The sequence below is a fragment of the Zonotrichia leucophrys genome, chromosome 26 (assembly GCF_028769735.1).
Source record: "Zonotrichia leucophrys gambelii isolate GWCS_2022_RI chromosome 26, RI_Zleu_2.0, whole genome shotgun sequence".
Taxonomy (NCBI): Eukaryota; Metazoa; Chordata; class Aves; order Passeriformes; family Passerellidae; genus Zonotrichia; species Zonotrichia leucophrys.
The window spans coordinates 673,749-693,526 of NC_088195.1; the positions used below are offsets into that span (position 1 = coordinate 673,749).

A 19,778-nucleotide genomic window follows, 5' to 3' on the forward strand; every position below is an offset into this window, starting at 1 on the left:
GTGAAGGCAGATGTCTTGTTTGATTTTCTGCCACAATCTGCTTATTTTCCGCAGAACATTTTGCCAGAAAAACACCAGTGGGGGCAGGTCTGGGATGCACAGGGAAAGCTTTAGGAGGGACTTGACAGACCATTTCCATGTCAGATCTGTATGAATAACCAAGAGGCCCTTTACAAAACAAATCTCAGCTTTATTAAGCAAGTGTTCATTGTGTAATGACAGCCTTGGAGGGGGAGCTCAGACTTTGCTGTGGCATTGTCACACACAGGGAGGCTTCTAGCAGGTTCTGTCTCCTGTTGGGGCTGCACTGAGGCCTGGGCAGCTGAACTCCAGAGTGCCAGAGCCTGGACTAACCAAGGCCAGGAGAGGAGAGGGTGAGGGCTGTAGAAACAAGGGAGCTGCCCCGGGAGTGAAGCTCTGCATGGCTTTGGTTTGTGGGGCTGATGCTGTGCAGGGCCTCGGTGCATTGACAGCTACACAGGGTGCAGGGAACACAAGCTGAGGATGCCCTATGAGAATGGACACTAGGGGTGGGAGCAGGAGCCTCAGACCTTCCCTCGCCTCCTCCTGGCTGCAATGATCCAGAAGCAGCCCGAGCTGCCTGCAGGGATGGATCCTGGCACTGCTGTGCCCCTGGCCCAGCTGGTCACTGCCCTCCAGAGCTGCTGGCAGGGCACAGCCTCCTTTCTGCTCACACTGCCGGCTCTCAAGGGCAGAAAAGAGTCAAAGAGCCCTTCTGGTCCTGCAAGAGAGACAATTCCAGGTGAGGACGGGGCTTTGTTCCCCTGCTAATGAGCCGCGGTGGGGCAGGCACAGCTCGGGTCCCTTTGTGGCTCTCACAAAGGGCTGTCACAGCTCTGATTGCTGAATTGGCCTCTCTGGAGTCTGCAGTGGCTCTAACTGCGTTTGTCTGTGCCGTTAATCCGCTCTGCTGATCAAACAGCCCCATCAGCAGAGACTGAACAGGACATGAGAGCAGGGAGCTCTCTTGATGTGGCTTTGGAGGAGAGCGGTGCCAGCAGGAGCTCACCTTTGGGACATGGCTCAGAGCAGGGCTGACAGCAGAGCTGCTCACTGCTCACACACAGTGTGCAGATGATGAGAGGGCTGAGCCAGGCTGTGCTCAAATGGGATCCAACTGCATTGTTTTACTCTGCTTTACAGAACGAGCCTCCCTTTACAAAACGGGCTCTGCTCACAAAGACTTTCAAGCCTGCCTAGGCCAAAGAGAGGAGCTGCCTGTGCTGAGCCCTTTGCTCATGGCCCCAGCTGAACCCTGGCTGAGCAGCCCAATCCCAGCTGAGGGACAGGTTTGCATCGGTGTTTTTCCCATTAATTAATAACATTAAAAGTTATTAAAAGCTTAATAACATTTTCCTATTAATCAGTGCAGAGTTTGGTGTGACAAACCCAAGCTTGGCTTCCTCTCTCAGGTTCCTGGGCAGCCTCATTGGGATGTAAGAGTTGGATTGGCCTGGCCCTGGTGGAAGCTGAGAGCTGAGTCATGGCTGGAGAGGTGTTGGTGAAAGGGTTTTTCTCTTGCAAAAACCCTGGGTTTGTTTATTTCTGTACAGTCACTGTGCTATTTCTGCCTTTCCCTTTTGCCTGCCCTAATTGGATTAATTAGGAGCAGCTGAAGATTGGATTGCAGGGCACTCACCTCTGAGCATGTGGCTGCCTCCATCACATGATCAAACAAACTCCAGTTTGCCCAGTGCCACAGTGAGACGAGTGTTTACTGGTTTTCACTGGAACGAGAACCTCTGACTTGAAATGGCTGCTTGGGAATGGGTGAAAGGGAACAGAAAGAAGAGAAATTGCAATTATTGAGGATTGTTCTGTAGGGGAATTGTCTCCCATTCCATCTGCTGTAATTCACAGAAGGACCTGGATACCTACTGGGATCTTGATGACTTTTTGAGCAGCACTGTCTCGGAGCAGGAGGACGCCTTGCTCTTCTCATGGCCCACACAGGAGGGGCTGCAGCCACAGGAGCTCCTGCCCGGGGGGCTGTGGCTGTCTGGCAGGGCCAGGCTGCTGTGCCTGGGCAGGGGTTCCTCCTCCAGGGGGCTGGGGGTGTCCCTGGGCAGGGGTCCCTCCTCCTCTGGGGGGCTGGGGGTATGTGACAGGACCAGGCTGGGGGTGTATGGCAGGGGTCCCTCTGGGGGGCTGGGGGTCCAGCATGGCCAGGCTGCTGTCCCTGGCAGGGGTCCTCCTCTGGGGGGCTGGGGGTATCCAGCATGGCCAGCTGCTGTCCCTGGGCAGGGGTCCCTCCTCTGGGGGCCTGGGGGGGTCCAGCATGGCCAGGCTGCTGTCCCTGGGCAGGGGTCCCTCTGGGGGCCTGGGGGTGTCCAGCATGGCCAGGCTGCTGTCCCTGGGCAGGGGTCCCTCCTCTGGGGGGCTGGGGGTGTCCAGCATGGCCAGGCTGCTGTCCCTGGGCAGGGGTCCCTCCTCTGGGGGGCTTGGCAGCTTTTCCTCCCCCATTGCTGTCTCCTGCGGGGGTCTGGGTGGGTTTGGGTGCCCCTGTGAGTTGCCCTGAGCTGTGTCCTTGTCATCTCCTGGTGCTGTTGTTGGGGGGGTCCCCGAGGGGCTGCTGGGCCTGGGGGGCTCGGGGGTCTCTGGGGCAGGGACAGAGCCCTCGGCCGCCCCGTGGCCGCTCATGTGCAGCTTCTTCATGTGGTGCACGACGGCCGCGGCGTTGAAGGCTTGCTGGGGAGGGAGACAAAAGCCCAGTGAGCAGCTGGTGATGGCAGGACACGCTGTCCCCCCCAGTGACACCCCAGTGCTGCCAGCACTGGCTCTTTGGGATGGGCACATTCCTGCCACAAACCCACAAACAGCACCTGCCATGGGTGCAGGCTGCTGCTGTGTTTGGAGCTCACAGCTGCTTCCAGCCCAGGGAAACGGGGAACAGCTGGAAATGACCCCTGTGCTCCATGGTTGGGGTGAATCTCACTTTGGGAACATTGCTGCAAACACCCTGCAGACATGGACTGCAGGCAATCCCAGCTTTGGAGGATCCCAGAGTTTGGGTGCTCACCCCCCCAGCTCAGTGCTGGCTGACAGCAACTGGTGTTTGCTGGTGAAATGGCTCTGGGCTCCAGCAGCAGCCACTTACCCTCCATTTGCTCTTTGCAAAGTTTTTCTGGATCTGAGCGCTGACAGATGGGTAGATGTCACGGTGAAGGGCTGTATTTCCATTAATCCTGCAGATGGAAGAGAAGAAAATGGGCTCGTAGGCAGATGGCATTTGTAAGGCATTCCACATTCTGCAGGCACCGAACTGCTTTGTACGTTCAATCAGCAATAATTAAACCCAAAGGAAAAACAGCAACAAAATGTAACACAAACACACACTTCAAAGCCCGGGAAAGCTCAGGGTGGGATTTCTCCTCTGCCTCTGTTTGTGGAGGCAAATATGCACAAATTGCATCCTTAATTATTCATGGTTTGCTTTCTGTGCACACAAGAAGGAGCCAGCCTGGTGATGCGGGGGAGGCGGTGACGATAATGACGTTAACGATGTTAATGACGTTAATGACGGGGTGGGGGACACTCCTGTTCCCTGCTCCCACAGAGCACAGCGAGCACACTCAGTGACCCCCAGGACCCCCAGCTCACCACGGGTGCCTCAGGGCCTCCTCACAGGTGAACCTCGCGCTCGGGTTCTTCTCCAGCAGGTGCCGGATGAAGTCCTTGGCTGTTGGGAAAGGGGAAAAGCAGAGAAGGGTTATTGTCCCATTATTGTCCCCTTATTTCAGAGCTGATCCCAGCAGAACATGGGGAATGCTGCTGGAGGAGCAGCACAGAGGTCAGCCCCAAGGAGAGGGGTTTGTGTGGCTGCTCCAGGGGAGGTTCAGGGGGATTTGGGGAAAAATTCCTTCACTGAAAGAGTGGTCAGGCACGGGAAGGGGCTGGAGGGGGCAGTGGTGGAGTCACCATCCCTGGAAATGCTCAAAAAATGAGAGGTGGCACTTGGTGATGTGGTGTGGTGGGATTCGCTCAAAGACTGGACTTGGAGATTTTTCCACCCTTAATAATTCTGTAATGATTACTCCAGTAAAGGAAGATTCTTATAGTGACAGGTTCCAGATGAAAAAATATCAACTCTGGATGCACCAAACTTCACTCTTAAATTGTGTGAATTGGAATTGAATTATTGGCCCAAAAAATAACTCTAGAAACCATGAAATGAAAACTGAGCAGATTTAGAAGCTGCCCTGAAGAGCTCTTACATCTCTCCCCTTTGTTTCCCCCTTTGTTTTTCTTGCAGGAAGGATTGTGATGTTTGTTATTAAACCCCAGCACACCCCCTGCTAGGTTTGTTTGTTTGTATAAAAGATTGATGTTGAAATAAGCCCTGAGGATGCTGCCTGCAGTGAGCTCCACGAGCAGCTTGGGCTGGTGAAGATACAGGACAAAGGGAAAAAATGGGGAAAAATCAGCAGAGTTTCCCTTCTTACAGAATCCCAGAATGGTTTGGGTTGGAAGGAGCCTCAAAGCTGATCCAGTGCCACCCCTTCATTACCTGACTCGGAGATATCATCCCAAAACGGAGACTCGAACTCGTAGTAGCCTTCCTTGATCTTCTCAAAGAGTTTGGATTCGGTTTCCTCGTAGAAAGGAGGGTACCCACAGAGCCTGGGGCAGAGCAGAGACACAGGAGCCCTTCAGTGCCAGCCCAGAGTTGGCACAGGTTCCTCCATACCCATCCCAGAGTGGGCACAGGCTCCTCCAGACACAGGCAGGAGTGACAGAGGTGACAAGGTGTCACAAGGGTGCTCTGTCCCCTCCCTGTCCCTCCCTGCTCAGGGCATCAGCAAAGCTGCACAAAAGAGTTAAAAACTCCCCTGCAGCAGCAGCAGCACTGAGAGGACAAAGCCACAGCTGGCACCGAGCTGAGAGTGTGGGAGGAAACGAAACAAAAAGTCCCCGGGAAGATGGAATGGTTTTTGTAGGGAACTGGAGAAAAACAAAGCAGAGGATGAGGCACAGGCAGAGCAAATGGGATTCCTGTCATCTCCTCTGCCGAGCTCGATTCCCCACATCCCTTTAATTTCTGGGTTTGGGAGGAATTCGGTGCTGTGCTCCACAGAGAAAGGGGAGGTCTGGGGGAGCTCCCAGACCCAGGGAAAAGGAAAAGGAAAAGGAAAAGGAAAAGGAAAAGGAGCGAGTTCCCAAACCCAGGACAAAGGAAAAGGAGCAGCTGCTGCTGCCCTCTGGCACTCACAGGATGTAGGTGATGACCCCGATGGACCAGCAATCCACGGCTTTGCTGTAGGGCTTCTGGGCCAGCACCTCGGGGGCTGCAGGACAGCAAAGCAAAGGCAGCTCTGAGCAATAATGGGTTATCCAGCACTGGGGGCAGCAGCAGTCACAGCCAGGGACAGCCCCATCTCCCAGCTGAATTGTCTGCGGTTTTTGGGTCTTTTTCATGCCATTTTACAGAAAGAACCACAGACAGTCTCTGCCTGCATGCTGAGGTTTAACCACAGAGCTGATCCAGCCAGTGCAGTCTGGTGGGAATTAAATAAAATCCCATTGCATTAAAATAATTTTTATAATTTTTTCAATAGATACATTGCCCTTAAAAATTACCATTTTCTTTGCATTTTTAAAACACTGAGATTTTTCAGTGCCTACACTGATTTATAGGGTCTGTGCAGTGCCTCTGTGAGTCCCATGTTGTTACCAACACATTGATGTATTTCTTTCCCTCTTCCAGACATTGCCTGGATGTGCACAACCCCTTCTCCAGGAGCTCCACCAGCACAAACCCAGCCTGCCCCTGGCTCACCCACGTATCCTGGGGTCCCACAGGCCGTGGACATGATCCCGTTCTGCTCCATTTTTGACAGGCCAAAATCGGTGATCATGATTTTGGAGTTCTCCTCAGGAGTGAGGTACAGCAGGTTCTCAGGCTGGGGACACATTTGGGGCAGGAAAATGGAAAAGAAGAGTGTGGTTACCAAGTGTTGAGGTGGTGTTGTGAGAGTCCTCAGGATGAGGTGAGATATGAGAATTGACTCTGAGTTCTCAGCAGGCTGATTTATTATTTTATAATATTATATTAAAAGAAAATTATATACTAAAACTATATTAAAAAAAGAAAAAAAAATCAGAAAGCTAAAAAAAAAGATAATAAAAAACTTATGACTGACCAGAGTCCCAACACAACTAAACCAGAATTAATCATTAATTAAAAACAATTCACATAAAACCAATCAAAAATACACCTGTTGGTAAGCAACCTCCAAACCACCATCAAATAATTATTGTTTACATTTCCTTTCTGAGGCTTCTCAGGAGAAAAATCCTGGCAAAGGGATTTTTTAATAAAATGTGGCAGTGACAGAGGAGCAGGAAGGGGTGGAGCAGGGCAGGTGAGAGGTGGGGCAGAGCACAGGTGGGACAGGCAGGGCTCACCTTGAGGTCCCGGTGCACGATGCCATTCTCATGCAGGTATTTCACAGCTGTCAGCACCTGGTGGATCACCAGGCTCGCGTCCTTCTCCGTGTACACTCCCCGCTCCAGGATCCTGTCAAACAGCTCTCCCCCTGACACCCTGTGCAGAGAAAAGGACTGAATAAACACAACCAGAGCTTTTGTGTGAGCTCAGCTGAGTTCTGCTCCTCCCTCAGCAGTTTTTGGGAGGCTGAGGCTGATGGAACTCCTGGGTGCAATGCCAGGCTGCCAGAGGGCATTGCTGGCACACCTGGGCACTCTGGGGAGCTTTGAGGCAAGTCCTGCTGGGGCTGGTGTCACAGACATCTTTTATGGAAAATCCTTTCCTTAGGGTTTTTCCTCCTGAGAAGCTGGGAGGCCTCAGGAACAGAATGTAATCAATGGTTATCTGCTGCTGTGGAATGCAACAGGTGCATCTGGGATTGGTCTCATGGGGTTGTTTCTAATTAATGGCCAATCACAGTCTCGGACACAGAGCCAAGCCACAAGCTTTTGTTATCATTCCTTCTTATTCTATTCTTAGCCAGCCTTCTGATGAAATCCTTTCTTCTATTCTTTCAGTGTGGTTTTAATGTAATATATATAATAAAATAATAAATCAGCCTTCTGAACCATGGAGTCAGATCCTCATCTCTTCCCTCACCCTCAGACCCCTCTGAACACGGTCACAGGGATGGTGCCCCGGTACCCAGCCCTGCCTCAGGCTCCCCCCACCAGTGGCCAAGGGTTAGCTCTGTACTGAACCTGCAGTCAAGCAGCAGCAGCATCAGGAGGGTGCTCAGAGCTGTTCCCTGCTGCTGACACGGTGCCCATTCCATTTCTAGAAACCCTGCGTGGCACAGCTTTAATTAGAAATTCTTCTGTCTCTGCCCTGCTAAACTGTCAGGAATTGATTTGCATAAATAGATCCAAATCAGGGTTCAGAAAGTCACTGTTGGGATGGGGATGGGCCAAGGGGGCACAAGGAATGTCCAGGTTGGTGCTGACATCCCACTCATCCCCTGCTCCTGCCCTGTCCCTCTGTGTGCCCCAAAAATGGCTCTGCTGGTACTCACAGCTGCATGACCAGGTAGAAGTGGGTTGTGCTCTCATAAATATCCTCCAGAGTCACAATGTTTTCATGCTTTATCCTGCAAAGGGAAATGTGGGTCAGAAACAAATCCTGGCAAGGGCAGAGGGGGGAAAAGCCAGCAGTCACCTTGCTTTAATCACCAGGGAAAGCTCACTGGGGTTCTGGGGCTGCTGTCCCTGCCCTGCATGGCACAGGATCACTGATGTCCATCCAATTCCTTTTGGGGCACCAGGCACCAGCAATGGGGGCCAGAGCCTTTAAATACAGCCCCCAGCACAGCAGGAACGCTCCTTGGGCTGTCACACTCACTTTTTCAGCACTGCTATTTCATTCTCCAGGCTGCTGTCCCTGTTGAGAGGAGACTTCTTGATGCATTTCAGAGCAAAGAGCTGGCCAGTGCTCTTCTGCTTCACCAGGAAAACTTCTGAGAAGGCGCCTCTGCAGAGAGGGGGAGAGGCTGCATTTCAGGGGCACGGGAGGCACTGACAGAGAGGGGAAACAGCACACAAAACAATGTGCTGGGACTTCATGTGGGTGCTGATTCTAAAGCTGGGGCTGTACTGGAGCAGCCCCAAACTCAGGGTGCTCAAGGCAAGGTTATGCAATGAGAATCAAACCCCACAATTTTTTCTGTACAGAAAATGTTCATTCTGCACAGCCCAGGAGGGAGCTGCAGTTTGGGCTGTGCCACCCAACGTTCTGCAGGTCCAACATGCAAAGCAGCAGGAGAATTCCAGTTAATCTTTAATTCAGCCTTGTTCTGCTGCTGCTGTCCCCGTGTCCCCTTGGGGACAAAGTGACAGTGAGGGTCTGCCCCCCCCCCCCAGCAGCATCAGGTATTTATAACCTGCCTAAAACCCCAATCCAGCTTTGTCCTGGGGCTGAGCACGAGGCTGGGGCAGTGACAGTGACACTGGGCCAGTCCCCACTAATCCTCATCAAACCTTAATGATGCAGCTCCTTAATTGGGACTTGCTGGGAGGCTCAGGGCAAGGAAGGGCAGTGCTGTGGAGCCTGGGGGAAAGTGAAAACAACTTTGAGGTGGTTTTAAGTCCCAGATCTTCATTTCAATTCTTCAGAGAGCTGGAGCGATGCACGTGGGAAAAATCCCAATTTCTAATGTTAAATTCTCCTATTAAAGCAATAGTAGGAAATGAACAACCTACAAATCAGCTGCTGGGGCATCTGTTCTACATCTCTGTCCCAAACAGTTTATAATAATTATGCTCCTTATTAAAAATGATGAATCAACAAGTGGGCTAGGAGAGAACAAAGCTTTTTCTAACCTCATTCCCTCAGCAAAAGCTGCTGGATAATTCAATTAATCTCTGAGGCTGACAAGGCTCAGAATTTGGAGGAGCTGCTTCTTTGGGAGCTTTTTCGTGGGCTCAGAAGTCACAGAGAATTTGTCCATGACAGAACTTGCTGGTGGAGGTAATTCAATTCCTCCCCCACAACCTTGGGAATGTTTTGTTGTCTCATGCCCATGAATAGGCAAATGAAGCTGTTAACGCACAGGGAGGGATTGTACAACTCCAACATCCTTGTTTTTGTTTCATTCCCCAACTGAGTCAGGGCTCCTGAGCTAAATATACAACTTGTTATTGTCGTGCTCAGCCGTGCCAGCCCTGACCTTGCAGCAGGAGTGGGCCAAAACCTGCCCTGAAAGAGAGGGTCCCTGCGGGCAGGGGGATGCAGGGAGGGCAGGGGCACCTGGAGGGTGGGCAAGGGGCACCTGGACCTGTGCCTGGGGCTGGGGGCTCTGCTGCTCTTTGGAAAGGGTGAATCAGGAGTGGGAGCAGCAGCAGCAGCACCTTGGGCACCCCTCACCTGCTCCTGGCCTGGGACACTGGCCAGGGCCAGGAGAGACCCAGGGACACTGAGGAGAGACCCAGAACAGACCCAGGGACACTGAGCAGGGCCAGGAGAGACCCAGGGACACTGAGCAGGGCTAGAAGAGTCTGGGAACATTGGCCAGGGCCGGGATGGACCCAGGAACACTGAGCAGGACCAGTTGGGCCTGGGGAACCAGGGCTGGGGCTGCTCCTGCCCAGGGACCACAGGGACAGCAGCTCCTGCTGGTACTCACGAGCCCAGGGCCTCCATGAAGATGAAGGTTTTGCGGATGTTGCTCGTCTGCTTCTTCCAGGAGCCGCTGCCTTCCTCCTCCTTGCGCCCCATCTCCTCCAGAGTGGAAGCAGGAACGCTGTGAGGAAGAGGAGGAGAGGTCACTGGCACAGTCTGTGTTTGCAGGGAGCCCAGGACCCCCCAGTCACAGCTGGGGTCAGAGCTGGCCAAGGCCTGGGGGCTGTAAAATGCTCCCCAAATCCCAAATCCCATCATGGGATCAGGTCTGGGGACTGGAGGGACACTGGAACCTGAGACAGGGACCTGGAGACAGGGAAAAATCAATATAAAAGTGATCTTGGGCAGCAGGGAGCATCCCTGGGAGTGTGGGGAGCATCCCTGGGCATGTGCAGCATCCCTGGGTATGGGGAGCATCCCATGCAGGGCAGGAGGGGAGCCAAGGGCAGTGGGATGCAGCTGAACCTTCGGAAGACAAAGCAAAGGTCTCCTGGATGTTTTTTACCCCGTTTGGAAAAGGCAGAAGTATTCAAGCACAGAAGAAGCTCAAAGGTTTTTTTTCATGAGAGGCTGCTTGGATATTGGATTCCTCCTGAACCTACTTTATCTCCTTAATTAGCACGTTTGCAGGGTGTTCAGCTCCTTGACACAATTTTTAAAGGTTAATTTAACATTATTGAAACCGAAATTGACTCAATTGTAAACAGCTGAAGCTTTCAGTCCATGAAATCACCGAAGGCCTCATGAACTTGACCTTTATTTACCTCTGGGTTCCTGATGCCTGTGGAACTCACAGAAATCAGCTCCTTCCAGAGCCCAGCCTGATCCTGCTGTCTGAAACCAGGGAAGGTGAAAAGTCCTTCACAAAAACGCTGATCAATCAGTAGAAAACTTTCTGCCAATTATTTTAAGTCCCTAAATAACTTTTTCTTTGCAGTCATCTGCCCATCCCAAACCTACAGATCTGGAATATCACAGAAAGAGAATTTGCAGGCAGAGACATTGAGCTGGTGATGGCCAGGTGAGTTTTATCCACTCTAAACAAATATCAGAGCTGGCAGGGTGCTGTGAGTGACAGGGAAACTGAGAGGAGCTCCCATTGCTCTCCCTGGCTGCTGCCAACCACAGAATATGAGGTGAAAAAGGAGAATAAAATCCCCAAGTAGGTCAGGCTGGCCCTGGGGACGAGTGGCATTTTGGGCTGTGTGCTGGAGCCTGTCCTGGTTGGGAGCAGCTGATGGGACAGAGGGAACGGGGCAGGGAGACCCTGCTGGCCTGGCAGAGGTGGCAGTGACAGTGCCAGCCCTGGGACAGGGGGCATGGACACTCACTGCTGAGATTTGGCCCACCAAAGCCAGGGGTTCAATCCTGGCTCATTTCAGCTCCATTCCCGGAGTATTTTGATGTTTAATTCATTGTGAATCCAACAAGTTCCCTGTTTTAAAGGGACTTTGGGCCTGGGGACAGATCCCAGCCCTGGGATGCACACAGAGGGCACCCAGGGGCACCCGGAATCCACATGATTTTAAGGAATTATTTAAATAATTCACATGATTTTAACCCCTGATCCCACGAGGGGCTGTGGTGCCCTTGTGCCCATTCACCTCCTGGCACTGCAAGCACTCCGGTGTGCCAGGGTTGCATTGCATAATGAGATTGAAAAGCTCATTAACCCATGCAGGTGAGACCTTCTAGAGCTGAGGGGGCAAAGCTCATTAACCCATGCAGGTGAGACCTTCTAGAGCTGAGGGGGCAAAGCTCATTAACCCATGCAGGTGAGACCCTCTGGGGCTGAGGGGGCAAAGCTCATTAACCCATGCAGGTGAGACCCTCTGGGGCTGAGGGTGAAGAGCAGAACTCAGCTTTGCTTTGTGGAGCTTCCCCTTGCCCACCATAACAACAAACACAGCAACAGCAGGCTGACTAACAGAGGAGGTGGTATCAGAAGACAATAACCAAGTGTGATATCAGAAGATAACAACCAAGAGTGATATCAGAAGATGGTAACCAAGTGTGATATCAGAAGATAATAACCAAGTGTGATATCAGTGTCTGACCTCTGGGCTCTCCTCCAGCCTGAGCCAAGCCCTGCTCTGCTCTGCCTGATCCAGCTCGACCCTGCTCAGGGTGCAAGGGTTGTTCTGATGACCTTGCTTAAATCATTCCTGAGCAAATCTGTTCTGCTCCCCCATCCCACAGCCACAAACCCATCTGCAGGCAGCCCCTGCCCCTGGATGATGCTCTGCATTAGCAGAACGATTGTAAGTCATGATTAATGGTCTCGTGACAAACTTCCATGGGCAGGGGGAGCAGACATGCAGCTTGCAGGGCTTTGCCTTTGCAATTAGAAGTTTATGGGGAAAAAGGGGAATGCAAATTCAAAGGGCTTTGATTTTTAAAAGAAATGCAGCAAAGCAAGCAAATCTGCATGTGAATGAACAAATGAATGAATGAGTGAATGAATGAAGTGCCAGGGCAGCCGCCGTGTTCAGGGACAAAAGAACAAGAAATCGAAGCCACGAGCTCGCCATTAAAAACAAACCCACGTCAGGGCTCTGGATCCCCCCTCCACAGCATCCATTCCAACTTGGGGAACACTCAAAAATCTCCATTTTCATGGGAAATATCCCAGATTCTTACAATACTCTGGATGGAAAATGTCAGAGACAGCTTTCTATGAAATCACCGAACACAACACGAGTGCTGGAGCATCCTACAGAGGAGCAGCCCTCTGGTGTTATTTCCCTGCTACAAGATAAACCCAAATTCAATCAAAGTAGGCGAGCAGGGACCCCACCTGCTTCACCGAGAGAGCAGGAACGGCAAACGGCTCGTAAGGAAAGGAAATTGTGCTTACCCAGGTCAGCACAGACAGAGCTGCTCCTGCCGGCTGCTCCGCTCGGCGCCGTCTGCGGGGATTAGAGCTGGAGGAGGAGGAGGAGGAGGAGATGGAGCCGAGATGGCAACCAGCGAGTCACCAGGGGCACGGGGACAGTGCTGCAGGGCTGGGGTCCAGTGCCACCAGGCTCAGAGCTGAGATCCCAGTGCCACGAGGCTCAGGGCTGGACTGGGATCTGTCCCCAGTGCCACCAGGCTCAGAGCTGAGATCCCAGTGCCACCACGCTCAGAGCTGAGATCCCAGTGCCACCAGGCTCAGGGCTGGACTGGGATCTGTCCCCAGTGCCACCAGGCTCAGGGCTGAGGCTGGGTGTGCAGCAGCCACTCCTGCTGGCACTGAGACATCCCCAATGCAAATCCAGGCTCCCTTCCTCACCCAAACAACTCCCCAGGGCTTGGAAACCGCCCCCACTGCCTTGGCACGGGCTGGCACTCCTGTGGCACTGCCTTGGCATGGGCTGGCATTCCTCTGGCACTGCCCTGGCATGGGCTGGCACTCCTGTGGTACTGCCCTGGCACTCCTGTGGCACTGCCCTGGCATGGGCTGGCATTCCTCTGGCACTGCCCTGGCAAGGGCTGGCACTCCTGTGGCACTGCCCTGGCACTCCTGTGGCACTGCCCTGGCAAGGGCTGGCACTCCTGTGGCACTGCCCTGGCACTCCTGTGGCACTGCCCTGGCTGTCCCAGCAGCAGCTCCAGCACGGGCAGGGGATGCTCCTCACCATCCCTGAATGCACAAACCCCAGAGAACAATCACTGGGCAGAGGTTAATGGCCATGCCCCAAATTTGGGGCTGTTTTACCCCAAACAATGCCTCTATTCTGAATTTCAGATCCTCCCTGTGAGTGCCTGCCCAAGCACAGCACATCTGAATAGAGGAAGTATTAATAATTCTTTGGATCTTTTCAGTGCTGTGGGATTTTAGAGCTGGCAATAACAACTTTACTGACTGCATCCTCAGTTGATTCACACTGCCATCTAGAATAATGCATGGAAAAAGTCCATATCATTGTGGAGTTTAGTTTTATGGCAGGGATAAATCAGCTCTGGGGCAATACTTGAAAATCTGATTCCTTTTCTGGGTCTATTTGCCATCAGGAGCTTGGTTCCAAGTCAAAGGCTCTGGGGTGTTGTTCCTTTGCTGCTCGGGCTCCATCCCAGGGATTTTGGTCAGGATTCCTGGATGTGGCTCTGAATGTGCAGCTTCCCTTTAGGACAAGGTTTGGGAGGAATTTCCATGGAATTTACCTTGAAAGGCACTTAAGGCCTCACCTGTGCAGTGAGGGGTGGGAGAGGCTTCATTAGGGGGTGAATTGGGTTTATTAGGGGCGTTAATTTTGTTTAGTAGGGGGGCTTATTTGGTTTCTTCAAGGGATATTTTAGGGGAATTTATTTGGGTTTATTTAGGGGGATTTATTAGGGGTGTTTATTTAGAGGAGTTTTTTGGGGGGAGTTTATTAGAAGGGTTTATTAGGGTTTTTTCAGGGGGGTTATTAGGGGTGGTTTTAGGGGGTTTATTAGGGGATTTGTTGGGGGGTTTATCAGAGGAGTTTATTAAGGGGGGTTATCTGTTTTTTTTCTGGGGGAGGTTTATTAGGGTATTTTTGGGGGTGTTTATTAGGATTTTTTGGGGGGTTTATTAGGGGTGGGTTTTGGGGGAGTTATTAGGGGTTTTTTGGGGGTGTTATTAGGATTTTTCTGGGGGGTTTCTTAGGGGTGGTTTTGGGGGGATTATTAGGGTTTTTTGGGGGGGGTTATTAGAGTGTTCCCAGCCATCCTGGGATGGTTTGGAGGAGCTCGAGGCAGAGCTCAGGAGCACGAAGCGAAGCCCTGATGTGCCAGCCTCAGATGAAGCTGAGAGACCTCAGGAACACAATGCAAACATTGATTATCTGCTGCTGTGGAATGCAACAGGTGCATCTGGGATTGGTCTCATGTGGTTGTTTCTAATTAATGGCCAATCACAGCCCAGCTGTCTGGGCTGTCTCAGTAAGTCACAAACCTTTGTTATCATTCTTTTTCTATTCTTAGCTTAGCCAGCCTTCTGATGAAATCCTTTCTTCTATTCTTTTAGTATAGCTTTAATATAATATATATCACAAAATAATAAATCAAGCCTTCCTAAACACGGAGCCAACACTCTCCATGTCTGTTCCCTCGCCCTGGGACCCCTGTAAGCATCCCCACACGGTCACAGCCCTGGAGCTGCGGGCCGGGCCAGCAGAGAGCACTGCAGCACAGCCCATGCAGCTCCGGCCCCGGCAGCCAAGGGAAGGCGCAGGAACAGCCCTGGTTAAAGCAAAGCTGTGAGAGCAGAGCGGTGCCCTTGCGGTCTGAGCAGGGCAGGTTATTGGGGCAGAGCTCCTTGAAATAAAGTGCATTTCAACAACACGTTCCTCTCAGCCTGGGAGCCTTATTTGCTTTTCTCTTTGCCCTAAACCTGCTCTGTAAAGCAGGGAGGCTTCCTCATCCATGGCATGGTGGCGATGAGCTGAGCTGGGTCTGAATCCTTTGAGCCTCAGTGGGAAGGAGCTGCTCTTTTCTCCAGCTTTGTTTTTAAACTTCATGGATAAACTGGTGAATGAGTTACCCATGGAGCTCAGTCTCAGGTTCTGCACGTCCTCCTTAACCTGGGAATTCTGGTCCTGGAGACTGCATGGTACCCATTCCTTTAAAAATGATAAAGAATCATGTAATTAGCCACTGATTAGCATTACTGTTAATTACCCTGTTCAGTGGCACATTTATTTCACAGCTTCAATATCTGTCCCTAAATAATTCCATCCATCCATCTCTTGTATCTCCATCTTTTCCATACAAACCTGCTTTTTCTGGGACACATCCCACCCCCTGCTCAAATCACCATCCCAAACTGACCCCCGGCCAGGATTTGGGTTTTGGGGCTGCATTTCTCCAACCTGAGGGACGTTTCCTCTGAGAGCCCCCCGAGGAGAGGCTTTGGGGCTCCCTCGGCCATCCTGGCTGGAATTGCAGCCTGGCAGCAGCTCACACCCCGAGCTCACCAAGGGGAAGCCAATAAAAGGACCTCTCATTAGCCCATTGAAAAACCCAGTGCTAATTATGCAGTTTGAATAGATGTTTACTCCAGGGGTTAATGATGCATCCCTGATGAGCAAAACTTCATTCGGTGCGTCTGAGGAGGCTCAGGGTGTGGAGAGGGCTCTGTGCTGCTGTCTCTGCTCAAACCTTTCAGGTTCTGGGGCTGCTCTGCCTCTCCCTGGGGGAATTGGGGTTCCCAGGGCTGAGTCCTGCTGCAGCCAGAGTGACCATGAGAACCCACAGACCTCAGAGTGGCTGCAAAATATTTCCTCCTTGAGCAGAGGACTGGGCACAGGATTGGGCACTGGATGGCTTTGGCAGTGGGGAGGACAATGGAGGATTTTCTGGGACCTGTGGGGATATTGCAGGGCCTGGGCTGGCTCTGTGCTCACCTCCTGCAGCACGTCCTGCCCATGAAATCCCATTTATCAGGGCTTTCCTGGGATCTGAGGGGACCCTGCTGGCTCTGTGCTCACCCCCAGCCCCCTGCAGCCCACCCTGCCCATGAAATCCTGTTTGCCAGCACAAGTTCATTGGAACACGAACAATCTCGGTGTTTGTTTGCTCCTCTGCTCGTGCTGCACAAACCCACCCTCGCTGTTCCCCTCAGGAAAAACCAATTAAAAGAGGAGGAAGAGAAACCCAGACCGTTTTCCCGAGGCCACAGAATTTCTCAGATATCATTTCAAGGTGTTTATTGCAGCCTTTCATCCCCCTCCTGGCTGTTGGGGCTGCATTCCCTGCCTGGCAACAGATGGGATTCCAATTTATTTTTAGCAGTGTGTTTGCTTTGGTTGAACCCTCCAACACCACCCTGGTTTCAGGGCCATGGAGCCCCTCAGGGCTGGCAGGGTGGGAGTTGAGCAGAGCAGCTCCTGGGGTGGGACCAGCCCAGCTTGGGGTGTTTGTTCCCATCCTGGGCTGCTCAGAACCTGCACTGCCACTGAAATGTTAATTTAATTTCACTGGAGGGCCCTCAGTGAGGCTGCAGGAGGGTTCTCAGCCTGACTTCTCCATCAGTGCCACAGAAATGCCCCAGACAGCCCCAAAGCAGGCACAATCACCCTGAGTGCACAGTCCCTGCACAGGACTCAGCTCTTTGCTAAAATCACCCTCTCAGGCAGCGGGAGCTGCTTTAGATCCCTCCTTCTGTGCCTCCTCACAAATGGCTTTTAATAATGAAGTGTAATGGAGGAGCTCTGATTGGATTCCTCACTCAGAGGGTTAATTGAGTATTCCCAAATAAGTTACAAAATGTGTTCCTTTGGACCCAGCTCCTTTTGCTTTATCCAAACTAAAATACACTGCTCTCCAGAGAGTTCTTTTTTGAGAATTGACTGGAGATAATTATTTCAGATAATTAAGATCACTGAGCAAAGTAATTTAATTTTCTTCCCTGCCTGTCCCTCCCTCCAAGAAATGTAAATGTCTGTGGAGCAGCAGATCAATAAAAGAACCTTTCCAAAGGTTAACTTGGCCAAGGGTGTTCTTGAGCTGGGAGAGACCAGCATGGAGTGAAATCCAGCAGAGATGCTTGGAAAAGTACTGAGATTTCCAATTAAATGATTCCCCCACCAAGATTGTTTTCTGAGTTTGTTTTAGGATTTGTGTGTTTGGGGTTTGTTGGTTTTTTTTTAATTCTCCATGTTGGCCAAGAGCAGAGCAGGGGCAAGGAGCTGAAGCTCTGTGGCCACAGGATTTTATTGAAATCTGCTCTGAGATGCAGATGATGAGGGAAAGGTGAATTGTGCTCAGATCAGGAATTCTCTGCAGCAAACTTTGGCAAAGCTGTGCTGGGACAGCAGCACAGAAATGGAACTGGAGGGCTGGATAAGCTGTGCGAGAAAATGGATTTGAGGCTTTACTTTCCTTTTCTGTCTGGTTTTCTGCCTTTTTACCTTCTCTGGAGCCTGGCACAGAGAGCAGGGGTGCTTAGGGGCCCTGGCCTCCCAGTGCCCCAGGTGTTTGTGCAGGGAATTGGTGACATTTGCACAAAACCATCTTTTCTGTGCCCTTACCCTGCAACCGCGGCTCTCAATGCAAGGGGAGAAAGTGCCCGGCCTCTCACCCCAGAGAAACAAACCCAGCCCTGCTGAGCCTTCAGCAGCTTTTGGGATTTCAGCTTGAGCCAGAGCTGAGCCCTGGGCTGTGCCCTGAGCCCGGAGCTGCTCCCAGCTGGGCCAGGCCAGGGGAGGAACCTCAGAGTGCTGGGGACTGGGACTGAGGGCTGGCTACCAAATACTGGGTACTAAATATGGGGTACTGGGTACTCTATACTGAATAAGAGATACTAAATATCAAATACTGGATACTAAACACTGAATACTAGATACAAAATATCAAATACTAGATACTAACTATAAAATACTAGATACTAAATATTAAATATGAGATACTAAATATTAAATACTAGCTACAAAATGCTAAATACATGATACCAAATACTGAATACTAAATACCAAATGCTAGATAACAGATACTAAATACTTAATGCTAGATATCAAATACTGGATATTAGACGCTAAATACTAGATACTAAATACTAGGGATACTAAATACCTAATACTAGATATTAAATGCTGAATACTAGATACTAAATACTATATACTAGATAACAGATACTAAATACTAAATACTAGATATACTAGATACTAAATACTAGATACCAAATCCTGGATGCTAGATGCTAAATACTAGATACTAAATACTACATGCCAAATACTATATAACAGATACTAAATACTAAATAGTGAATACCAAACCATGGGGTCAGTGTCCATGGGAAAGCCTCCCAAACCAATCCTCCTTTCAGCTCCAGGAGGGCAGCATCCTTGGGCAGCATCCCTGGGCAGCATCTCTGGGCAATATCCCTGCCCCTGGGCTTTCCTGGCCCTCTCTGTGTGCCCAGGCTCCCCTGGCAGTGCCCCCCAGGCCCCTGGCAGTGCCCCCAGGCTCCCCTGGGCACCCCCAGGTTCTGGGGAGCAGCACTCAGGGTGAATGGGGGCTCTGGGGAAGGGCAGGGGGCACTGAGTGCCTGCAGGGTGTGGGAGCCCTGCCTGCCCCCCCAGCACCACCTGGGAGCTGCCCAGAGCTGAACCTGGGGTATTTCAGCCCAAACCCACTGGCTAATGGCTGCACACCCGTATGAAAGCTTCCCGTGGCGTGTTCATTATCGTTTGTGTTCTACAAGGGCCACTCACCCACAGCACAAACACTTCAGAGCCTGCCAGAGCTGCTTTGAAGCTGCTGGGGAGGTGAGCACCAGAGTTCTGCTGGCTTAATTAGAACAAGAGGTTACAGGGATGCTAATGCCTGATCTTGCAGGGCTGACAGAAGGGATTAAAGGTGCTGCAATCAGGTGCCTGTGAAGCAGAGGGCTCTGGATGCTGGGGGGTTTTCCTGAGCTCACATTCATGGATTGTGGTTCCCCTTTCTGGCTGAGGGAGCTCCTGGTGCTGGGCTGTGCCTGGGACAGGGCTGGGAGCAGCCAGCAGGGTCTGGATCCCCAGGAGGGTCTGGATCCCCAGGAATTCAGGTGCTCTGGATCCCCAGGAATTGGTGCTGGGCCTTCCAGGGTGTGACAAGTTACACTCCACCTGTCTCAAGGTGGTGAAAATCTTGCAGCAATTAATTAACTTATTGTATTCCTGATGTTGGCTGTGCCTCCCTGGCACCCAGAGGATCTCAGCTCTTTGATCTGGGGGTGATTTATTGCACAATTACACATCCCCACACCATCACTCATGCTGGGAAGAGGTGCTGTGATCTCATCAGGCCGGGCAAACGTGACATGGGAGGACTTTTATCAAGTGGAGGGGGGCTGATGGATGGAGGAGCCAGGGAAGTATTGATTGGAGCCAATATTTTATTTTCTACATTGATGTTGTGCAGACAGTGGCAGACAGAGACCCTGCACGGCCCTGGTGCTCCCTCCATGATGAGGAATTACCCTCCTGAGCAGTTCTGTGCCGTGAGGGATGGTGCTCTGGGGCCTTCAGTGACTTCCCAGGGAAATGTTTGTTCTTTAATTACGGAAAAAAAGAGGCAGAACACGCCATTGTATTTCTTGTGCCATCAGAAACAGCGTGAGGGGAATGCTCTGGGGATGTGGGGCTCCCTGTGAGCGCTGCTGGGCTTTGGGATGGCCCAGGAGCTGCTCAGGTGTTCCTGGGATGGCTCTGGGACTGTGGGGGTCCCT

The 19,778-nt window shown here is 51.6% G+C and overlaps 1 protein-coding gene across 2 annotated transcripts; it reads right to left on the reverse strand.

The window, feature by feature from the left end:
* Positions 1-169: 169 nt before the first annotated feature.
* On the reverse strand, positions 170-12,956 carry CAMK1G (calcium/calmodulin dependent protein kinase IG). 2 transcript variants are annotated; one of them, XM_064733033.1, is made up of 14 exons: positions 12,480-12,956; positions 9,627-9,743; positions 7,847-7,975; positions 7,521-7,595; positions 6,427-6,565; positions 5,798-5,921; positions 5,231-5,306; positions 4,529-4,641; positions 3,622-3,700; positions 3,119-3,206; positions 2,342-2,709; positions 1,900-2,169; positions 1,661-1,777; positions 170-742 (listed from the first exon to the last, which is right to left on the reverse strand). In XM_064733033.1, exons 2-13 carry the CDS (start codon positions 9,716-9,718, stop codon positions 1,684-1,686), a joined length of 1,647 nt encoding a protein of 548 aa, XP_064589103.1. In that variant the 5' UTR covers positions 9,719-9,743; positions 12,480-12,956; the 3' UTR covers positions 170-742; positions 1,661-1,683. The 2 variants fall into 2 exon arrangements, with proteins under 2 accessions (XP_064589103.1, XP_064589104.1); XM_064733034.1 differs by lacking the exons at positions 7,521-7,595; positions 7,847-7,975; positions 9,627-9,743; positions 12,480-12,956 and adding an exon at positions 6,716-6,834.
* Positions 12,957-19,778: the final 6,822 nt, after the last annotated feature.